This window comes from Vanrija pseudolonga, chromosome 1 (genome assembly GCF_020906515.1).
Source record: "Vanrija pseudolonga chromosome 1, complete sequence".
NCBI lineage: Eukaryota > Fungi > Basidiomycota > Tremellomycetes > Trichosporonales > Trichosporonaceae > Vanrija > Vanrija pseudolonga.
The window spans coordinates 831458-850142 of record NC_085849.1 but is presented as its reverse complement, the minus strand read 5'-3'; the positions used below and the strand labels follow the sequence as shown (position 1 = coordinate 850142).

At 61.9% G+C, this 18685-nt stretch overlaps 4 protein-coding genes across 4 annotated transcripts; 3 read left to right on the top strand and 1 right to left on the bottom strand.

Moving 5' to 3' along the window:
* Positions 1–352: 352 nt before the first annotated feature.
* LOC62_01G000352 (uncharacterized protein) lies at positions 353–1948 on the top strand. Its single transcript, XM_062766778.1, has 3 exons — positions 353–1608; positions 1646–1772; positions 1811–1948. The coding sequence occupies exons 1-3, from the start codon at positions 362–364 to the stop codon at positions 1916–1918; spliced, it is 1482 nt and encodes a 493-aa protein (XP_062622762.1). The 5' UTR covers positions 353–361; the 3' UTR covers positions 1919–1948.
* A 4561-nt stretch (positions 1949–6509) lies between these two features.
* pgk-1 (Phosphoglycerate kinase) lies at positions 6510–8159 on the top strand. The gene is made up of 2 exons (XM_062766777.1): positions 6510–6926; positions 6979–8159. The coding sequence occupies exons 1-2, from the start codon at positions 6617–6619 to the stop codon at positions 8067–8069; spliced, it is 1401 nt and encodes a 466-aa protein (XP_062622761.1). The 5' UTR covers positions 6510–6616; the 3' UTR covers positions 8070–8159.
* A 188-nt stretch (positions 8160–8347) lies between these two features.
* Positions 8348–11428, top strand: sld5 (DNA replication complex GINS protein sld5; the record flags this gene model as incomplete). Its single annotated transcript, XM_062766776.1, has 7 exons — positions 8348–9559; positions 9595–9674; positions 9710–9986; positions 10709–10843; positions 10924–11110; positions 11152–11224; positions 11261–11428. The coding sequence occupies 7 exons, from the start codon at positions 8348–8350 to the stop codon at positions 11355–11357; spliced, it is 2061 nt and encodes a 686-aa protein (XP_062622760.1). The 3' UTR covers positions 11358–11428.
* Positions 11429–11437: 9 nt separating this feature from the next.
* Positions 11438–18165, bottom strand: todS_0 (Sensor histidine kinase TodS). Its single transcript, XM_062766775.1, has 25 exons — positions 17741–18165; positions 16711–17701; positions 16589–16674; positions 16490–16544; positions 16379–16447; positions 16160–16345; positions 16016–16120; positions 15436–15980; positions 15392–15396; positions 15114–15344; positions 14957–15071; positions 14795–14915; positions 14651–14755; positions 14511–14605; positions 14402–14474; positions 13942–14363; positions 13782–13905; positions 13692–13746; positions 13502–13645; positions 12859–13463; positions 12644–12812; positions 12419–12600; positions 11776–12366; positions 11662–11738; positions 11438–11618 (listed from the first exon to the last, which is right to left on the bottom strand). The coding sequence occupies exons 1-25, from the start codon at positions 17936–17938 to the stop codon at positions 11478–11480; spliced, it is 5490 nt and encodes a 1829-aa protein (XP_062622759.1). The 5' UTR covers positions 17939–18165; the 3' UTR covers positions 11438–11477.
* Between the last annotated feature and the right edge of the window lie 520 nt (positions 18166–18685).

The window sequence follows — 18685 nt, the reverse complement described above, 5'->3', positions numbered from 1 at the left end:
GGATGCGGTTGGCGTTGTTGCCGCGGCTCGTGGACGCATCACTGTGCCTCGCGGCGGGGGGCGGCGCGCACGACAACGAGCAAATTGTCCAGCGCGTCGTCTGCCAGGCGCGGCAGACATTACACACCGCCAGCCTGCTTCCATTAACCCGACCAACCGTGACAAGTTGGCGGTGGCAAGCCCAGCTTGCCCAGCCCAGCCCAGCCCACTACGCCGCATTCCGCCAGATCGCATGTCGCCATTGTACTCTGTCAGCTGCTCCCCGTCCGGCCACTCTGCCAGCCGCTGAAGGCGTCAGAGGCATGCATGAACAATGACGAGCCGGCAATGACGCACACCGCCTTGTCTTGGACGCATCTCAATGTCCATCTCCGCCATCCTAGTCCAAAAAGCCTCCGTTCCAATACGATTACAATCTGTCTCGCCTCCACTCTGCAGTTCCAACAAGCCATCACCGGCAACAACGATTCCCAAGAATCACCCAAACTCCTCTCTAACGGCCACCACAGCTCGGCACCTCCTACACAGCCGACACACCGCAAGCCCCTCCGCTCCCCTCCCACATACCCACACCCACGCCTCCGCCATGTCGTTCGGCCGCGCGCCGTCCCCGGGCGCCGAGTCCAACTCGTCCTCCCTCACCCCTCCGCCAGACGAGGACATGTCCGCCGGGCCATCACAGCGCAGCGTTCCCGCGTCCCCCATGTCCGCGCTGTCTGATGCGCCGCCGACCTCGCCACCCAGCCCAGCCAAGGCAGCGGCACGGCCGACAAGGCGGCAGTCGATCGAGCTCAAGGTGACCGAGCCCGCCGCGGAGCCAGCAGAGGCAGAGGCTGCCGCCGAGCCAGAGCCTGACAAGGCCGAGGCGCCGAAGATCAAGCTCAAGATCAGTGCTCCGGCAGAGGCGAGCGGAAGCGCAGCTCCAAAGCCGAAGAGGGGGAAGAAGAAGGCCGCGGTGGTGGAGGAGGACGAGGCCGCCGTGCCCGAGACCAAGGAGGTCGAGCAGGCCGAGCCCGCCGAGCTGCCGAAGCGCAAGGGCCGCAAGCCACCAGCCAACGACAACGACGGCGAGGACGCACCGGCACCAGCACCAAAGTCGCGCCGGCGCGTGGTGGGCTCGGACGACGAGTACGAGGCCGAGCCTGAGCCGGCGCCAGCGCCGGTCGCGGCGGCGCCGGCACCAGGCAAGGCGCGCAAGAAGGCGACCGGGCGCGGCGCGCCGCCTAAGCGCGTCGAGAAGGAGAAGGAGGAGCCGGCGCGGGCCAAGTCGGCGTCTGCTCCACCACCAGAAGAGGACGAGCCGAAGCCGAAGCCCAACAAGGTGGTCGACACGCCGACCACCGAGTCGGCGAAGAAGAAGCTGCCCCCGAAGCGCAGGGCAGACGACACGCCAAAGGGCAGCCCGTTACCTGCTCCCAAGCGTGCGGCTGGCACGCCGAGCGCCAGCGGCAGTGGGAGCCGCTTACCCGCGGCTAGCGCTGCGACGAGTCTGCTGTCCGCCACGCTGAGCAAGTTTGGCTCCAAGTCGGACCTGAAGGGCGGCAAGGAGAGCCCCGCGCCCGCGGAGAAGCGGAGCGTCGGCGGCTGGACTGACGACTGGGTCTTGACGTAAGTGTTGGCTGCTGGAGAGCTCGCTAACCCCCAGTCCTGAGGACGAGCTCAAGCTCAAGTCTGTTGCGACGTCGCGTGCCCGCGCAGCGGCGGAGCGCAAGAACGCCACGCCGGTCCCGCTCAACCTTCAAGAGGCCAAGGACGCCTACCGCGTCGACAGCGTGAGTGACTCGTCGTTGCTCTGCGGCTGACCCCCCAGGCCAATGTCCCCCGTGCCATTCGTATCGAGGGCGCGTCCAGCTTCCTCACTACAGACATGCCGTCGCGCATGGTCGCCGCTGTCCTCGCAGCCAAGGCCCGTAGATGAGCCCTTATTGCCTCCTTGTAGAGCCACCTGGTCACCTGATATGCCACCCATGTGCATGCCATCTACTTGCGCCATGACATTGGGCACAATCTATTGACACAATTTCGAACTAATTACAATGCTGGGGGCCACTCGGCCGGCCCACGGCCTACACGTTTGTCACCGGGATTGGAGGGAATGCGATGGAGAAGAGACTGGAGGGGGATGGAGGGAGAGGTGTACGCGGACACCTACCAGCCGCCGAACTCGTCATTGGCGGCAACCTGGTACAGCAAGTTAGCTAGCTATAGGGAAAGTTCGCGCCGAACAGCTCACCTCAGGCGCCTGCTGCTGCTGCGGCTGCGGCTGCTGCTGGGCGACGGGGGCGGAAGGAGGGGGAGGGCCAGAGCTGCGGCCCTGGTCGTGGCCGTAGCCACCGCCGCTGCCGCCGCTGTGCTGGTTGTCGTTGCCGCCCCTGTACTGGTTGTCGTTGCCGTAGCCGCGCTGCCCGTCGTTGCCGACGCTGAGACCACCGCCGTAGTTGTGGTCACGGTCATAGCTGCTGTTGCCGCTAGGTCCGTTGCCGTATTGACGGCCGTTGACTGCACCGCCGATGCCGTACTGACCGTCACCGCTGTACTGGTTGCGAGGAGGGCCGCCACTGCCACCGCCGCCGAACTGAGTGTTGCCGTTGCCGCCATACTGGCCGTTCTGGTCGTTGTTGCCGCCATACTGGTTGCCGCCCGCAAGCTGGTTCGTAGGCGATCCGCCACCACCGCCACCACCGCCGCCACCAAAGTGAGTGTTGCCGCTATACTGGTTCGCACCGCCGTCGAACTGGTTGGACTGACGGCCGCCACTGCCAGACTGAGTGCCGTCGCGGTACTGCTCGTCCGCGTAGCGCTGCTTGATAGGGCTGTTCTGGTTGTCGCCATCGTTGTTGTAGCGCTGGTGGTTGGGGCCCTGCTGGTTGTCGCCATAGCCGCTACCCTGCTCACGGTTGCGTCCGTCCCAAGACTGGCGCTGAGCAGGAGGAGGAGGGCGGAGGCCGGTGCCAGGGCCACTCAGGCCGCTGGCGGGAGCCTGCTGCGAGGACGGGATGAACTCGGCCGGACGACGAGTTTCGCCCTGCATCTGGCGCAGCCTGTCTGGGTGGATGCCAGGACCGGGGCTCGGAGCAGCGGCGTTGCCAGCCGGGTTGCTCGGGGCCTTTGACGGGGTGGAAGGCGGAACGCCCCAGTCGTCGAGTTGCTTCTTGGGAACGGGAGCCGAGTTGCTTTCGCCCCAGCTGTCGTTGGTGGCCTTGGGGGGTGCGGAGGGCTGGCCCCAGTCGTCGCCGTCATCGGCATTGTTGGCAGCCGCCGACTGACCCCAGTCGTCGTCGTCGTTCTTCTGGTTGCCGTTCTCACCTGAGAGACGTCAGCCGAGGAAGCCCCCATAGTACCTACCAGCCTGGCCGCCGCCACCACTACCCCAGCCATCATCGTTGCCAGCACCACCCGCACCGCCGCTGTTACCCCAGCCATCGTCACCGCCGCCACCTCCACCGCCACCTCCCCAGCCATTGTCGCCACCGCCGGTGTTGCCACCCCAGCTGTCGCCGCCCTGCCTCTGACCGTACGGGCGAGAGCCACCCTTGGGGCACTCACGGCTCTGTGATATGTTAGCGTGGCCTAACCCCAAGACATACAAAGTGACCAGCTTCGCCACAGTTGTGGCACGTGCGCGAGCCACCACCCGATGGGCAGTCGCGGCTCTGTTCTAGTGAGCACGATATCACAGCGCAAGTAATGGGTGGACTCACGATGTGGCCAGCCTCTCCACAGTTGTGGCAAGTGCGTGAGTCGTAGCCGCCACCACCACCGCCTGATGGACACTCGGCGCGCTACTCTTGTCAGCTGAGTTCCAACACTCCAGACCTACAATGTGTCCCGGCTCTCCACATCCATGGCAGGTGCGACCACCGCCTCCCTTTGGGCACTCTCGGCTCTGGCGTGGTCAGCAGGTTCGTTGCAGTCATCTTACTATGTGTCCCGGCTCGCCACAGTTGTGGCACGTGCGGCCACCCTGAGGGCAGTCGCGGCTCTGAACATATGTTAGCAACCTTTCACTTCAAAGACTCACGATGTGGCCGTCTTGACCGCAGTTGAAGCAACCACGGACGCCTCCCCCACCAAAGTGAGGTGGCTGTTCGCGCTTTCCTTGTCAGCTGCACTGCCACCGGTGCGAAATCCACCTGCGAGCCGAAATCACCGCCGTTGTCACCTTGGTTGCGGCTGCCCCAACCCTGGTCTTGCTGTGGCTGAGACCAGCCCCCAGCTCCGGACGGGCGAGGAGCATCATCGCGAGAGATACGAAGATGAGAAAACATGGTGATGATGCCCTTGTCCCTCTTGCGCTCCGCCTCTTGGGCAAACATTGCCTCGAGCTCGGCATCCGAGTCCTTCTGCACCTGAGAGAACCTTGGCCCGTGGTCAGTATAGTGTATCAGCCGTTTGAGGTTTCTTACTGAGGAGGTTCCCAAGGGACATACGGGCCAGGAGAGGTAGGGGAAGTTGCGCCTTGAGAGAAGTCGCCGTGCGTTGGCGGCTGGGGATCGTTCTGACTGGCTTGAGCCCCGGGCCAACCTCCGAACGACTGATCATCGCGGCGCTGGTTGCGGTCGCCAGACGGCTGCTTGTCGGGGCGCTGGTTGTAGTCCTGGTTGTAGTCGCGGCTGTTGTTGCGCTGGACAACAGTACTGTCGCCAGCACCATGGGCCTTGTCGTCTTGGTGGGAAGTGGTCTCAGGCCAGCCCTCATCTGCGTTGAGAGGGCGCGCCGTCTCTGTGGGGGCAGGGTAGATTCGGTGAACAGAGCCGTGGGGAGTGACCCTCTCGTGCTCAGGGGGCAGAGGTCCATCCTGACGCTGCTAGTATGTCAGCGTACCCGATGGAGGAGGACAAATGAGTGGCTTACATTGGCATCGCGAAGACCATAGCCCGAGGAGAATTCGGAGCGGTCGCGAGGGCCCTCGCCCCGATTCCACCCCTGGTTACCTTGATTCCCACCGCCGCCCCAACCTTGATCCTGGTTCTGACGCTGGCCTTGGCCTTGCCTTAGAGAATGTTAGATCAGACAAATGGAAAAAAAGGGGGGGGGGGGGGCGGCGTCGAGCAATGGGGGTGTGAGGCAGAGTATGAATGTGCGTGTCGTTGGAGGAGAAGGGGGAGGGGGCGGGCGTGAGCAGGGCGAGGCCGAACACCAAAGGCCCACAGTTGCCGACGACAGCACATAGAGGGGTGGTGACGGTGCCGGGAATAAGAGAAGGGCAACTGTTGCTCACCACTGATTGTTGCGGTCCATCCTTGGCTAAACTAGGGGCTCTGAGTGGGTCAGTCATTGGCCGCCATGCTGTATGCTCACTCACCTTGGCTTGACGGGCTATGCGAGGAAGGCAAAGAAGTGAGTTGAAAGAAGACCGCAAGTGTGTGAGAGAAGATAGCGACGACGATACGGACGCTGTGCGAGTGGACAGGTCAGCGACACTGGTCAAAGGCACGAGTGAGGGAAGAAGTTGGTTACTCACAGTCGACGGTGCGAGCTCTCTCGCTGGCGGTCGTGAAACAAAGAGGGATGTTTGGTGTCTCTCCAGTCAAGCGCTGTTGGAGAAGTATTAGTGCGAGTGGTGAGAGGTGGCGAGAGAGAAGGTCGTACCAGAGACTGGTTGAAGAAGGGACAGGGGCGAGTTTAGAGAGTGAGGGGGAAATGTCAAGTTGAGAGAGAAAGGAAGACGGCGAGAGAGAGAAATTTAAAGGCCCAGCAAGAGAATGGGCGCATGGGTGGGTGAGTAGACTGGGACGAGCCAGCGGGGGCGGTGGGGAGTGACCATGGACGTTGCCACAGCGTACCGACGCCGAGGGCAGGTTACGCGGCTACGCCCCTCGGCGCGCTCTCACCACGAGGCTGCCTCCACCTTCCCCCGCGACGTGCACACTGGCGTGAGAGCCGAGGGGGTCAATGCAGTGAGTGTGTGTGTCAGAGTGAGTCCACCATCCATGTCGCAGGCTGTGCGGATCAGCACTCCTCAATGTGCAGTGTGCAGAAGTAGACGAATGTTGACAACGACAACCAGTGGTTCGCCTCTCACGCGCCACCATCCATCTAGCTTGCCTGCCTGCCTGCTGCCTGCCTGCTGCATGACGCGCTGCTGGCCCTGTCTCATTGTAGCCCCTGGGCCCCGCGTCGGTCCAATCGGGCGTTGAACTTGTCGTTGGGGACCGGCGGTAAGGAAGCGCGGCCAGCCAACCACATGTCGTCATTCATACCGCAGCCCAGGTGCCAGCAAGAGTGCCCAGGCAGCCTGGCCTCCCTCACCTACCGGGTACTGCCCAGCCTAGCCTGCCAGCCAGCCCAGCCAGCCTGACAAGGACCTCCGTGCCCCCCCCTCCGCGTCACTCCGCGCGTCTCCGGTCCTCCATGTTCCGTCCCACCCACCCACTCTCGACGCTCAGGCCTTTAGTCACCACCACCCTTTGCTTTGCTCCTGCCAGCTCCGAAAGCTCAGTCTGTTGCTCCTAACGTGTAAATAAAACCGGACTCTAGTGGTACGTGCACCCTTTAACTCTTTCCCTCGTCTCTGTTATCGCTGACATTGTCGTGTCCTGCAAACGTTCCTGCCTGCCTGCCCCCTTCCTTCCCCCTCCACCTTGATTCGCACATCACCCCCCTCCCCCCTGAAATGTCCAACCTGATCCCACGCCCCTCTCGCACCGCCGCGTACGGCCTTATCCCCATCGCTCTCGCTCTGCTGGCAGTCGTTGCAACCGGTCCTTCTGGCATTCTTCCTTTCACCAAAACCGCTACTACAGCATCCAAAGGCAAAATGTCTCTCTCCAACAAGCTCTCCATCACCGACGTCGACCTCAAGGGCAAGCGCGTCCTCATCCGTGTCGACTTCAACGTCCCCCAGGACAAGACGACCCTCGAGATCACCAACCCTGCTCGCATTGTTGCTGCTCTCCCCACGATCCAGTACGCCATTGACAATGGTAAGTGTTGTATTGTGGCCACGTCATGGAAGAAACGTGCTCACCCGCACAGGCGCCAAGTCGGTCGTCCTCATGTCGCACCTTGGCCGCCCCGACGGCCAGCCCAACCCCAAGTTCTCGCTCAAGCCTGTTGCTACCAAGCTTTCCGAGCTCTTGAAGCGTGACGTCAAGTTCCTCCCCGACTGCGTCGGCCCCGAGATCACTGCCGCCGTCAACGAGGGCAAGGACGGCCAGGTCTTCCTTCTCGAGAACCTCCGCTTTCACGTCGAGGAGGAGGGCAAGGGCAAGAAGGGCGACGAGAAGATCAAGGCCGACCCCGCCGCCGTCAAGAAGTTCCGTGAGGAGCTCACCTCGCTCGGCGACGTCTACATCAACGACGCCTTCGGCACTGCCCACCGTGCCCACTCGTCGATGGTCGGCATTGACCTCCCCGTCCGTGCCGCCGGCTTCCTCATGAAGAAGGAGCTCGAGTACTTTGCCAAGGTCCTCGAGCACCCCGACCGCCCATTCCTTGCCATCCTCGGTGGTGCCAAGGTCCAGGACAAGATCCAGCTCATCGACTCGATGCTTGACCGTGTCAACAAGCTTATTGTCTGCGGTGGCATGGCCTTCACCTTCAAGAAGACCCTCGATGGCGTCTCGATCGGCAACTCGCTCTTCGACGAGGAGGGCTCCAAGGTCGTTGGCCGCCTCGTTGAGAAGGCCAAGGCCAAGAACGTCGAGCTCATCCTCCCCGTCGACTACGTTACCGCCGACAAGTTCGCCCCCGACGCCAAGACCTCGATTGTCACCGACGCCCAGGGCATCCCCGACGGCCTTATGGGCCTCGACGCCGGACCCGAGTCGCGCAAGCTCTTCGCCAAGGCCGTCTCTGAGTCCAAGACCATCCTGTGGAACGGCCCTGCTGGTGTCTTCGAGTTCCCCGCCTTTGCTGGTGGCTCGAACGCCCTCCTTGACGCCACCATTGACGCCGCCGCCAAGGGCGCCACCGTCATTGTTGGTGGTGGTGACACCGCCACCCTCGTTGCCAACGCCGGCAAGGAGGACAAGCTCTCGCACGTTTCGACCGGCGGTGGTGCCTCGCTTGAGCTCCTCGAGGGCAAGGAGCTCCCCGGTGTTGCCGCGCTCTCGAACAAGCAGTAGAGGGCGAGGTACTAGGTTTTTATCTAGTACACCCAATCGTATAACGTAGTAAAGGAAAAAAGTGTGCCTATGCATATACAGATATGAGGAGTTGGCGTGTGCGGTGTGCAGGCTGGGGTAGATGGAGGTGGAGGGAGGGAAGGCCAGAAATCAGTCGCGGAAGCAAAATCAGTCTAGCCACTGAAATGTGTCAACAAAGAGTGATGGAGACGAAGTCAGTGCGGCATCCTGGATCCCATCACTGTCCATTCACTCACTCAGTCACGCTCGCCGCCACCATGCCGTCGCTCGGCGCAGCGCTCGACAAGCTCGCAAATGAGTGCGAGCAGATCGACTTCTACTCGAGCCAGAACATCCGGCCCGCGGGGCCATTCACGACAGCGTACCTGTATCTCCAGCCTCCAGGCAGCAGGGCACCGAAGCGCACGGTGCTGAATCTGATCCGGGACTCGAACGAGTCGGAGCGCAAGCCGTACCGGTTCATCGGGGAAGAAACACAAGCTGGCTCGTCGCGCGCGGGCGAGCTCGGCATTACGGGCGGGACGGGCCAGCGGCGGGTCGAGCTGCGCGAGGGGCACCAGCTCACACCGCTCAAGGCGTTACGCAGGACGCGCGGCACCGGCGCCGAGGTCGACCACGCGCTCTCGGCCGCCGAGCAGATTGTCGACGCGCTCGTCGACTCGTACCGGCCCATGTCGCGCGCCAAGGCGCACATCCACTCCTTGGTCGACACGCACAGGCGGCACGCGGCGCGCACAGCCGAGCTGCAGGCGCTCATCGCGGAGGCCTCCAAGCCGGCCCCGAAGGCAGAGGCCAAGCCCGCGCCCACGAAGGCATCTACGCCGCCCCCGCCGCTTGGGATTGACGAGGCGATCGCGGCGGAAGAGGAGGCCCTGCGCGCGCTCGAGGCAAATCTCAAGGCGCTGCGGAGCCAGCAGAAGGAGCTCCGAAGCTCGGGGCCGACGCCGGCCCGCGGAGGGCTGTACGGCCAGGGTCAGCAGCAGCTGCAGGCGCCGCGCACTCCCCGTGAAATGCCCGTGGTTACCAACTCGCTGGTCAACATGACCACACCGCATCGGGCCTCGGGCCCGCCGCCAGGGAGCAAGTTCTCGCCTTTGCATCTGCTGGGCACGCCGCGTGCAGCGTCGTCTCTCCGTCCCTCGGTGCTCGGGGCCGCCGATGAGTCGCGCACTATCTTTGCGCGCCCGCCGACCTTCACGCCGGCTGGTGCGGGCAGATTCCAGGCCTCGCCGTTTGTCGCGACACCGAACGTGAACGACTCGCTGGTGGCGACACCACGGCCCGTGGCGCCTGTGGCGGTCACGCCGGTGCCGGTGCACACGCTGCCCGCGGTTACGCCTGCCGCGCCTACACCCCTGCCGGTGCCGACGCCAGCCGCGGTGGAGCCTGCTCCCTCGCCTGCACCAGCACCAGGCGTCCGAAGAGTCGAAGGTGTTGAGGTGGACCTGCCGTTCATCGGCCCGTCAATCGTACGTGTCTCAGCCGCGACCCCACTGACATCCAGGACAAGATCTGGGACAAGCTCGGCGACCTGATGCTGCTCGGTGCCGACGAGCCAGTGGACAAGACGCCAGAGGCGACAATGTACGTGGATTCTACATGAGCCGCGCTGACCCTAGTGCGCACCTGCACCGGCTATCACGCGCCGACCCGCTGGCGGCGCCGTCCACGGCGTCGGTGCAGAGCGGCGGCGGCGACGCGCCACCAATCACGTCTGAAGCGATCCTGCTATCACACCTCGCGCTCATGCTTCTCCGGAGTGGGAAGAGCAGCGCCGGCCCCAACCCCGAGGCGTTCGTGCCCATGCCCGAGGCGAAGAGCGGGCTCGGGGCCGTGTGCCGCGCGCGCGGGTGGGACGGGGCGGAGGATCTGGCGAGCAAGACCATCTATGCTGCGGTTGGGCGGCGTGCTGTGCGGATAGACCGACGCGGTGGGGGCGGCGGCAAGGTGCGGTTTGCGGAGTAGGGCGTGGCGTAGGCTTGAGCAGAGAGCATCATGTATGATATGTGGTTTGGCGGCTGGCTGTCTGGCATCCGGCTGGTGATTGATTGTTTGTGCTTTGGCGCCGTTGTCGCCGACGCGTTGGTTGTGCGCGTCGAAACCCTGAATCCGAGATATCAACGACGGTAACTCTTGCGCATCTTGCGACAACCCACACCACCACGACCCACCACGCCATGTCCTCCTTTTTCGACGACGACGACGAGGCGCACTACCCCGCAGGGCAGGCACAAGCTGGCTCCTCGCGTGCAGGCAGCGCCGCGCCCGCGCGGTCGTTCCTCACGCGGCTGTCGAGCATGGCGGGCACGCCCGCGCCGGGGTTGTACGGCGAGAGCGTGCTCGACGGGGCTACGGACGCGGGCGGGGGAGGGGGGATGGACGCTGAGCCTGCCCCCGAGCCGTCGAGCATCTTCTCCGCGGCGGACCTCTCCCCCGGACACGAGGAAGACACGCTCGACGACGTGCGCCGGCTCTCGCGCGCGTGGGTGCGCGAGCGCGGCGTGCCCTCCTTGCTTAGGTGGGAGGGGGAGCTGCTGGACTCGTTACTTGATCGGCTTGAGCAGCAGGTGGGTTGCGTCGCTGTGGAAGTGGGGGTAATGTGCATGCTCACGCTGCAGCAACAAATGCTGGACACGCTGCGCGCCGATCCCCAGACCAGCGAGGAGGAGCACTTCCGTCTCGTGCTGGTGCAGACTGAGATGGAAAGGGCAAAGTATCTCGTGCGGAGCTACGTGCGGGTCAGGTTGCACAAGGTAAGCGAGCGCCGCAGGCGCGAGCTCGGCGTGAGCCAGGACTCGATGAGCCTGAGATGGCCAGGTGCTGACTCCCCCAGATCGAAAAGTTCGCCCAGCACATTGTCTCCACGCCCGACCTGCACCCCCTCTTCTCGGGCGCCGAACTGGCCCACGCGCACAAGTACGCCGAGCTCGTGTCGCAGCACTACGCGCACTCGGTGCTCGACTCGCTGCCCGAGTGGCTGAGGCGCACGGACGAGACGTACGGGGATGGGGTGTCGATGGGTACGCGAGCGAGCGAGGAGGAAGAGCTGACGCCCACCTAGTGCCCACACCGAATGCTAATACGCCTGTTTTGGTGCTCTGTCGCAAGGACTGCGGCGAGGTCACGCTCGAGCAGTGAGTAGGAGCGTGGGTATTGTGCTGACATCGCAGCGGCGACACGGCGTACCTCGCAGAAGGCACAACCCATCTCGTCCGGTACCACCTCGTCGAGCGCTGGATCGCGCTCGGCTGGGCAGAGGTGCTGTAGCGGCCACGCCCGCACACTCTGCCTCACATAGTCACCCACCCCACCCCCCACACCAGCCTACATATGCATGCATGATTACAGTCGCGGCCCTCCGCTATTACAGTCGTCTAGGGATACATTCTAGGATTGCGCTGCCTGCACCGCCGGCGCCATCTCCACACCGCCCGTCCTCCTTCTCAGTGCAGGTCTCGTCACCTCTCTCTTGCCTGCCCTGTCAATCGTGCCTTTTGTGAGCGTCTCAATCTTGGACAGCAGTTGGTCCTGCGTGCGTCAGTTGTCTGCGCCATCGCAGTCTCCCACTCACCAAGCGGTACGGCTTGACCACTACATCGTCAAAGTCCTTCATCGCCTCGTTGATCAGCGCCTGTCGCGCGTTTCCAGCTGCTGGGTCAGCTCAGTCAACCACACGGCTACCCACTTAACGCGATAATCGACGCCCGCGTCACCTTGCCAGCCTCCTCGTCTGCCCGCAGCATCCGCGCAGCCGTGTACCCGTCCATGATCGGCATCTCGAGGTCCATCAGGACACAGTCGTACCCGCGCTCCTTGGGGTTCTGCCGTTCGCTTGTCCCCTCCACCAGCGACATGGTCGAGCGGATCTTGTCCAGCGCCTCGACGCCATTCGACACACAGTCCACCGTCAGCCCGACGTGCTTGAGTTGCCGCCTCAGAACCGTCTGGTTGATCAGGTTGTCCTCCACTACCAAGATGTGCGGCTTCTCCGTGTCCCAGCTGAACGCCGTCGGGTCAGCCAGCGGGGTGCCGGGGTGGGCTGGGCCGCTGGGGATCGGACATGCCCTAGCCTTGATAAAGAAGCGGAACGTGGACCCCTGGCCGTACTTGCTTGCCACTTCGATACGGCCGCCCATGCGCTCCGTGATCTTGCGGCAGACGAAGAGGCCGAGGCCTGAGCCGCCAAAGACAGTGTGGGTCTTGGCTGATGCTTGGGAGAAGCGCAGGAAGAGCATGTTCAGTTCCTCCTCGGTGAGGCCTGGGCCTGTGTCGGACACTGCAATTGTCAGCGCTGCGTTCGCTCCGGAGCCACGCGAGTCAGCACTCACCAGACACATAGAGGTACAACGGTGTGTCAGCGTCGACAGATGACGGCAGAGGGCCAGACGGCTTGGGCTTGTTGCAGGTCGCATCCGTCGGCTGCTCCAAACCGACATCAACCTCGAGCTTGATCTTGCGGACCTTGCTCGTGGCCGTAAAACGGATTGCATTGGACAACAGGTTGGTGACACTGGCGCGTGAGCTAAGCACCTCGACGACTTGCGTTCACTTACACCTGACCCAGTCGCACTGGATCCGTCAAGACCACCTCCACTCCCAACTTCTCAAACGCCTCCCCGAGTTCCATGGACAGGTCGATACGCTTCATGCGTGCTTCGTTCTGGAACACGGACACGGCCTTTTGCGCCTGCTTGGCGATTGTCGTCTCGACGTCGAACATTTCTGCAAGGTAAGCCGGTACTCTGCCACAGTCGACTGCGCCACTCACGCAACATGTCGAGCTGAATCTTGCCCAGAGACAACACATCGTTGCTGATCCGCTCTTGCGTAAGGGCACACTGGTAGATACTCTCCAGTGCCTCGAGGTCGTCGTCGATCGTCGCAAGGAGCTGGTGCGTCGGCTTGAAGTCGTCGTCCCCTTCCATGCTGCGCTTCAGCTCTTCCTGCAGAGCCGTCAAATTGGTCTTGACGAGCGATGAACACTGCATGAGACTGCTGATCGGGTTGCGGATCTCGTGCGACGTGATGTCGATGAGGAGTTCTTGTTGGCGTTTGGCATCCTCGGCCTCTTCGCGCCGTTGCTCCGCCTCCTTGACGCGCAAGAGCTGCATCTCCTCGTTCAGCTTGCGTTCGGTAATGTCGATTGAGCAGCCGATGAAGCCTGGAGGAGAGCCAGGAACCACCTCGTCGAGGCGGAGCACCTGTGTGGCACCCCACCGCCCATTGTTCCATTGCCATTCGGCCCATACGCTTGGCGCGGTCGACGGTACGTATGTCTCCCAGAGGTGGCGGATACGCGCCTGGTGCTCCTCCACGATGAAGTCACCCCAGTTGGTGATCTCCTGGCCCATAGGGTAGCCAGAGAGGTCATGCCTGCGGTGTCAGCGGGAGGGAGGCGGTCAAGGGCTTACCAGGCGTGGTTGGCGTACGACACATAGCCGTCTGGAGTGCATCGGAAGATGCCAACCGGTGACAGCTCTGTTAACGTCCTCAGTTCGGCAGTACGCTCGTCGAACAGTGTTTCCAGCGTCTTGCGCTTCTTGCCAAGCTGCAGCCTGGAGAGAAAGTTAGAACGTGGCTGAGCGAGGTGAGGCAACTTACTGCATGTGAACACGAGCCACGAGCTCACGCGCGTTGAAAGGCGTCGAGAGATAGTCTGGAAGGGTCAGCGCGCTCATATTTCAAACCCACCATCAGCGCCTGCTAGGAGACCCTCAAACTGGCCGTCGTCGATAGCGGTGAGCAGAATGAATGGGACAATCTGCTGCTCCTTCGTTCCCTTCCTAAGCGCTTCCAGAAGGCCGAAGCCATCAAGCTGGGGAGTTAGGAGGTGCACATACAGCCAACTCACTCTCGGCATCATGACATCGGCAATGATAAGGTCGGGCGGCTTGACGTCGTATGTGTCGAGAGCTTCCTGGCCATCGCGAGCCTCGACGATGGTGCAGAACGGCTCGAGGATTGACCGAACGTATCGTCGTGTATCAGCCGAGTCGTCAACAAGCATGATAACGTCTTCCTTCTTGAAGTACAGCGTACTTGGATCGATGCCTCGCGACGAGGGGCCGAGACCAGGCATGACGTTCGTCGACGGCTCGTCGGCGTCAAACCACTCGGACATGCTGCCCTCGGACCAGCTGTGCCACTCCTCGCCCATGCCTGGGGTGTAGGACCGCGAGGAGGAGACAATGTCTGTCGTAACGTCGTCTTCGATGGAATCAGGGGGTAGGTGGTTGCGGCCAAGTGGAATGTGGACGCGGAACACTGAGCCGTCTGCGCGTGTCAGCAACTGATAGCCACATACGACTTACGGCTGCCATCGTCCGACTGCTCGGCAGTGTTACTCTCAATGTCCAGCGTGCCTTGGTGCAGTTGGATGAGTTTCTGGTGGGTCAGATATGAATCCTCTCGACTACCCACCTTGGTCAATGACAGCCCGATGCCAGTGCCCTCGTGAAGATGCGCTACTGATTCGGCGCGGAAGAAACGTTCGCCAACAGAGCTGAGGTCGGAGGCTGGAGTGGTTAGCGGAAAGGTGTTGCAGCCACACTGCCACATACTTGGGATTCCGACACCTGTATCGGCCACCTCGACGATTGCCTCCTCGCGGGTGTAGTGGAGAGACACTTTGACGTAGCCCTCCATTGTATATTTCATGGCGTTTCCTGATGGCGTGAGCATTCGCTGCGACTGCTGATACTCACCGACCAAGTTGAACAGAATCTTCTCCCACTTCTCAGGATCAACGTAGACCTCGCAGTTGCTGAGATCGCAGTCGACGATGAATTCAAGCTTTGTTCTGTCCATGGCGGTTCGGAAGAGGCTCTGCGGGATGTGTCAGCTGCGGTCGGCTCCAATGGGCTTACGACAATGTCGCGCGTGACGATGCCAAGGTTGACCAGGCGGAACGAGCCCTTGAGCCTGCCTGCCTCGAGCTTGCTTGCGTCCATGAGCATGGATACCAGCCGGGTCATGCGGCGCCTGGACTGTCAGCTTCACCCGAAAGACTCGTTCTCCACGTACACATTCCGCCTAGCCATGATGAGCGCTTCGCGCTGTGGTCCATCAGGCATCTCGTTCACCAGGTCCTCAATCGGCCCAGCAATAAGCGTCAGTGGCGTTCTCAGCTCATGTGAGACGTTGGAGAAGAGCATGCTCTTCGCCCGGTCGAGCGCCGCGAGCTCTTCGATTCGGCGGATCTCAGCCTGGTATGACCGCACTGCCGTCAAGCCAGAAGCAATCTGGAGGCGAAGGCTGTCTTCGTCAGTACGCGAAGTGAGACGTGTATTGTATGGGCATACCCGTGCTAGAGATGTCAGCGTCGTCCACAGCGCGGTCAACTCACAATGAAAGCCTTGTAGTCCGCCTCGTAGGGACGCCGAACGTTGAGGCCAAGGACGAGAATCGCATTCGGCAGGCCCTCCTCCGAATCATGGGCAATGGGGATGACGAGCGCCTTGGTTGGTAACTCATCCCACACCCTGATAGGATATCCAGTAATGATGGAGCGGCAGTCCTCGACGAGCACAGGCTGCCGAGTCTGGATGGCCTGCATAAAGGGCCACTGGTGGCCGGCGTTCTTTTGCTCGCTCGCCCCGCGGATGATGTCCTCTGGGTCGGTGAGAGCCTGGGCATTTCCAAATGGGTTGACACCGCCAATTGAAGCTGAAGAATGCCGGTGACCAGCATCGGGGTCGGTAAACGCTGCCTTGATACTGCTGGATACATCAATCGATCGAGCGGGGATCGTAACAGTCGTTGTGGCTGGCGATGATGGATGACCTTCCGGAACGCCTACACCTCCTGCGTATCGGAGCTGAACCTGCGTCGGGGCGAGCTGATCGTCCGAGGGCATGATATGCGCAAAGGTCTTTCTCGGTTGCGAGGTGTCTGTGGGTTAGCTGCAGCTACCAAAGGCGTCTCACTTGGTGGCTCAACATGGTAGAGGAGGGCAAACGGAGTGTCCTTGTAACCCGATTCGATACCCTCCAAGACGCCTTGGCTAAACTCCTCGACGGTGCGGGCAACAACTGGGGTTTGTTAGCTCGGTAAATCGTTGTCACACTCACAGGTCCGTTCACCCATATCTCTGATGGCGGCCATTCGGCGCTCGGAGAGGACCTTCTCGGTGGTGTCCACCATGGAGTGGAACAAGCCTCCGACTTGGCCTTCTGGCTTGAGGATCGGGAGCCAGACATGGGAGCGATACGCCTCGTAGAGCGGCTCGGTGTCGACTTTTCGCCACAAAAAGAAATCTATTGTTAGCGAGGTCGGAGCACTTGACATACCGTCCTCCCGATACATAGGAGTTCCTCCAAGGACCAGTTCTGTCAAGGGGCCGAGCACGGTCCACATTTCTAGCATGATCAGCTCCGGATTCTCACAGGTACTAAACGTACCTGCCCAAGCTTGAGGACCGGACTTGCCAAACACGTTGGGGTGGTTTGGCACTTGCTGTTCTCGTCAGCATCACGAGAGCCCACCACCGCCACACTCACCTCGGCATACATCTGATTATAGATCAGAGTGAAGTCCTTGCCCCACCACAGACAGGCCTTGAGCGGGTAGTAGAGCACCATTGAAACTGATGTCAGCAGCGGACAGAGTCGAGGTTACGAACCACTCGTTTTGAGGCTCTGAGACCAATCATCCTTTGCACCCAGTGACGTCTTTGCCCAATCGACACGGTCGAGCAGCTCGTGGACGTCCGTTGTAGTAGCGTCGTCACTCTCCGATTTGACACTGGTAGCAGAAACGATATTTCTGACTCTCCCATCGCGGTAGAAGTGAACGGGGCCGCTGGCGAGCGACGGGCTCTCCATCGCGTGCGGCGTGTTGGATTCTGGTGTCCAACGGGGTTCTTCAGGTCTTCCCGTGAGCATCAAGCGAGCCAGCTCAGACCCCTTCGGAATCGATGGCGTTGTAATCTCGTCCTCCAGCTCCACCATGGTGACAGCTGGGATGCCAGCCGATTTGGGAGTGACAGGAGACAGCTGCTGCTTTGGTAGCAGCTGAGACCCGGGCCGAGGAATCATGGTGATGACGGCAAAGGTATGTGTTCCAATTTGGGACGCCTCTTTCCTGTTGCTGTAGTACACGGGCATGGTCGACCTGATGACCTCGAAGACGCGCGGGCCAGAGGGGAAGCTGAACTCGAGGGTGAGAGTGGAGGGCGGAGGGAGCAGGTCTGCAGGCGTGCCCGAAAGAGTCGTGTCCTGCGTCGACGCAGACGTCAGAGAGGGGGTATTGGTGACGTCTGAGACGGATCCTGGAGAAGTCTCGGGCACGGCATCTGGCGAGTCGAGGTCAGGAATGCTGTTGTGATTGCTGGTGGCTCCCGAAATGGAGCGAACGCGTAAATCCTGGGCTCCGGATAGCCACTCGCCCAACATGCGCGCGCTCTCAATCGAGAGACATGAGAGAAGTGGTTTGCCCTCTGCAGCCAGTTTCCACGGCTCGTTGGCCCATACTGGCGTAAAGGTTGGGAGGGATAGGGCTGTCGTCTGGGTGAATGGCAGATCGATCACCGATGTCGGCTCGATTCCGCGGCCGTTCGCCCACGGCCGTGGGGGGACATCATTGATGAGGACGAAGGCGGGGTACGGATATGCCTGGGTCGTTAGCAAGAGGCCAGCTTGGACGCGACGCACCTCGAGATACTCTTTGGGCAGCCGGCTCATGTCAATGGGTAGTGACTCGAGCGCGAGGTTCTCGACTCCACTCTCGAGCGCCTCGACCCCGTCGGCAGAGCCAGGGTACGATGCCGTCTTGAGACTCGCATCGAGAGACCAGTCGCTAATGATTCGCGACGACGGCTTTGGTGGCGGCGGGGCACTGCTGCCTGTCATGGCGAGGAAGGGGTGTGGGCCGGCGGCCGCAGGATAAGGATTGTCGGGCCGTGTGTCGGTAGCTAGCTTGCTGATAGCGTGTTGCGTTGCGCCCTGAGTGAGAATGCTGGTCTGGAACAAGCAAGACAAGTGTGTGCTAGACGTGTTTGTGTTGTTGAAAGCAGACGGTTGTCTCGTCGTCGCGGGAGACGGCTGTCTCTGCCAGAGACTGACACGAGAGTGATCAGCAGGCAGGCAGAGAAGTGTCGGGGTGGGTGTGACTGTGACTGCCCCGACCGACTGACCTGGCAGTTTCCGCCGGGCGCGTGCTCTAGGATCTGCACGCCCACTGAACCGAGCCGACGACGACGACAACTGGGCCGTACCTTGGGGGGGAACTTTTGCATGCACGGGACCGGGAGACAACCCTTGCTGGCCCTCCACATGGCCAGGATAAGGTGGACCTCTCAGGATGTGCCAAGCGGTTTAGGCTGGGGCCATAGAACGGCGACACGGGGGGGGCAAGGGTTGCTGCCATTGGGCTCTGCGACCTCAGCGGCACAGAGGTGCGGGTCGGGCGTGCGCTTCGGCTGCGGCTGCGGCTGGCTAGGGTAACACCCGTCATTGCGCATTTGCGGGAGGGGAGGTACCCCTAGAGCCATCCCCCCCAGTTGTGACCATGACGAGTGATCGCCGCATCAGGTACGAGACAGAGAGTGCAGCAGTGTGTGCGAGTCGGGGCTGGCTGGGGCGGCGCCGAGGGCTCAA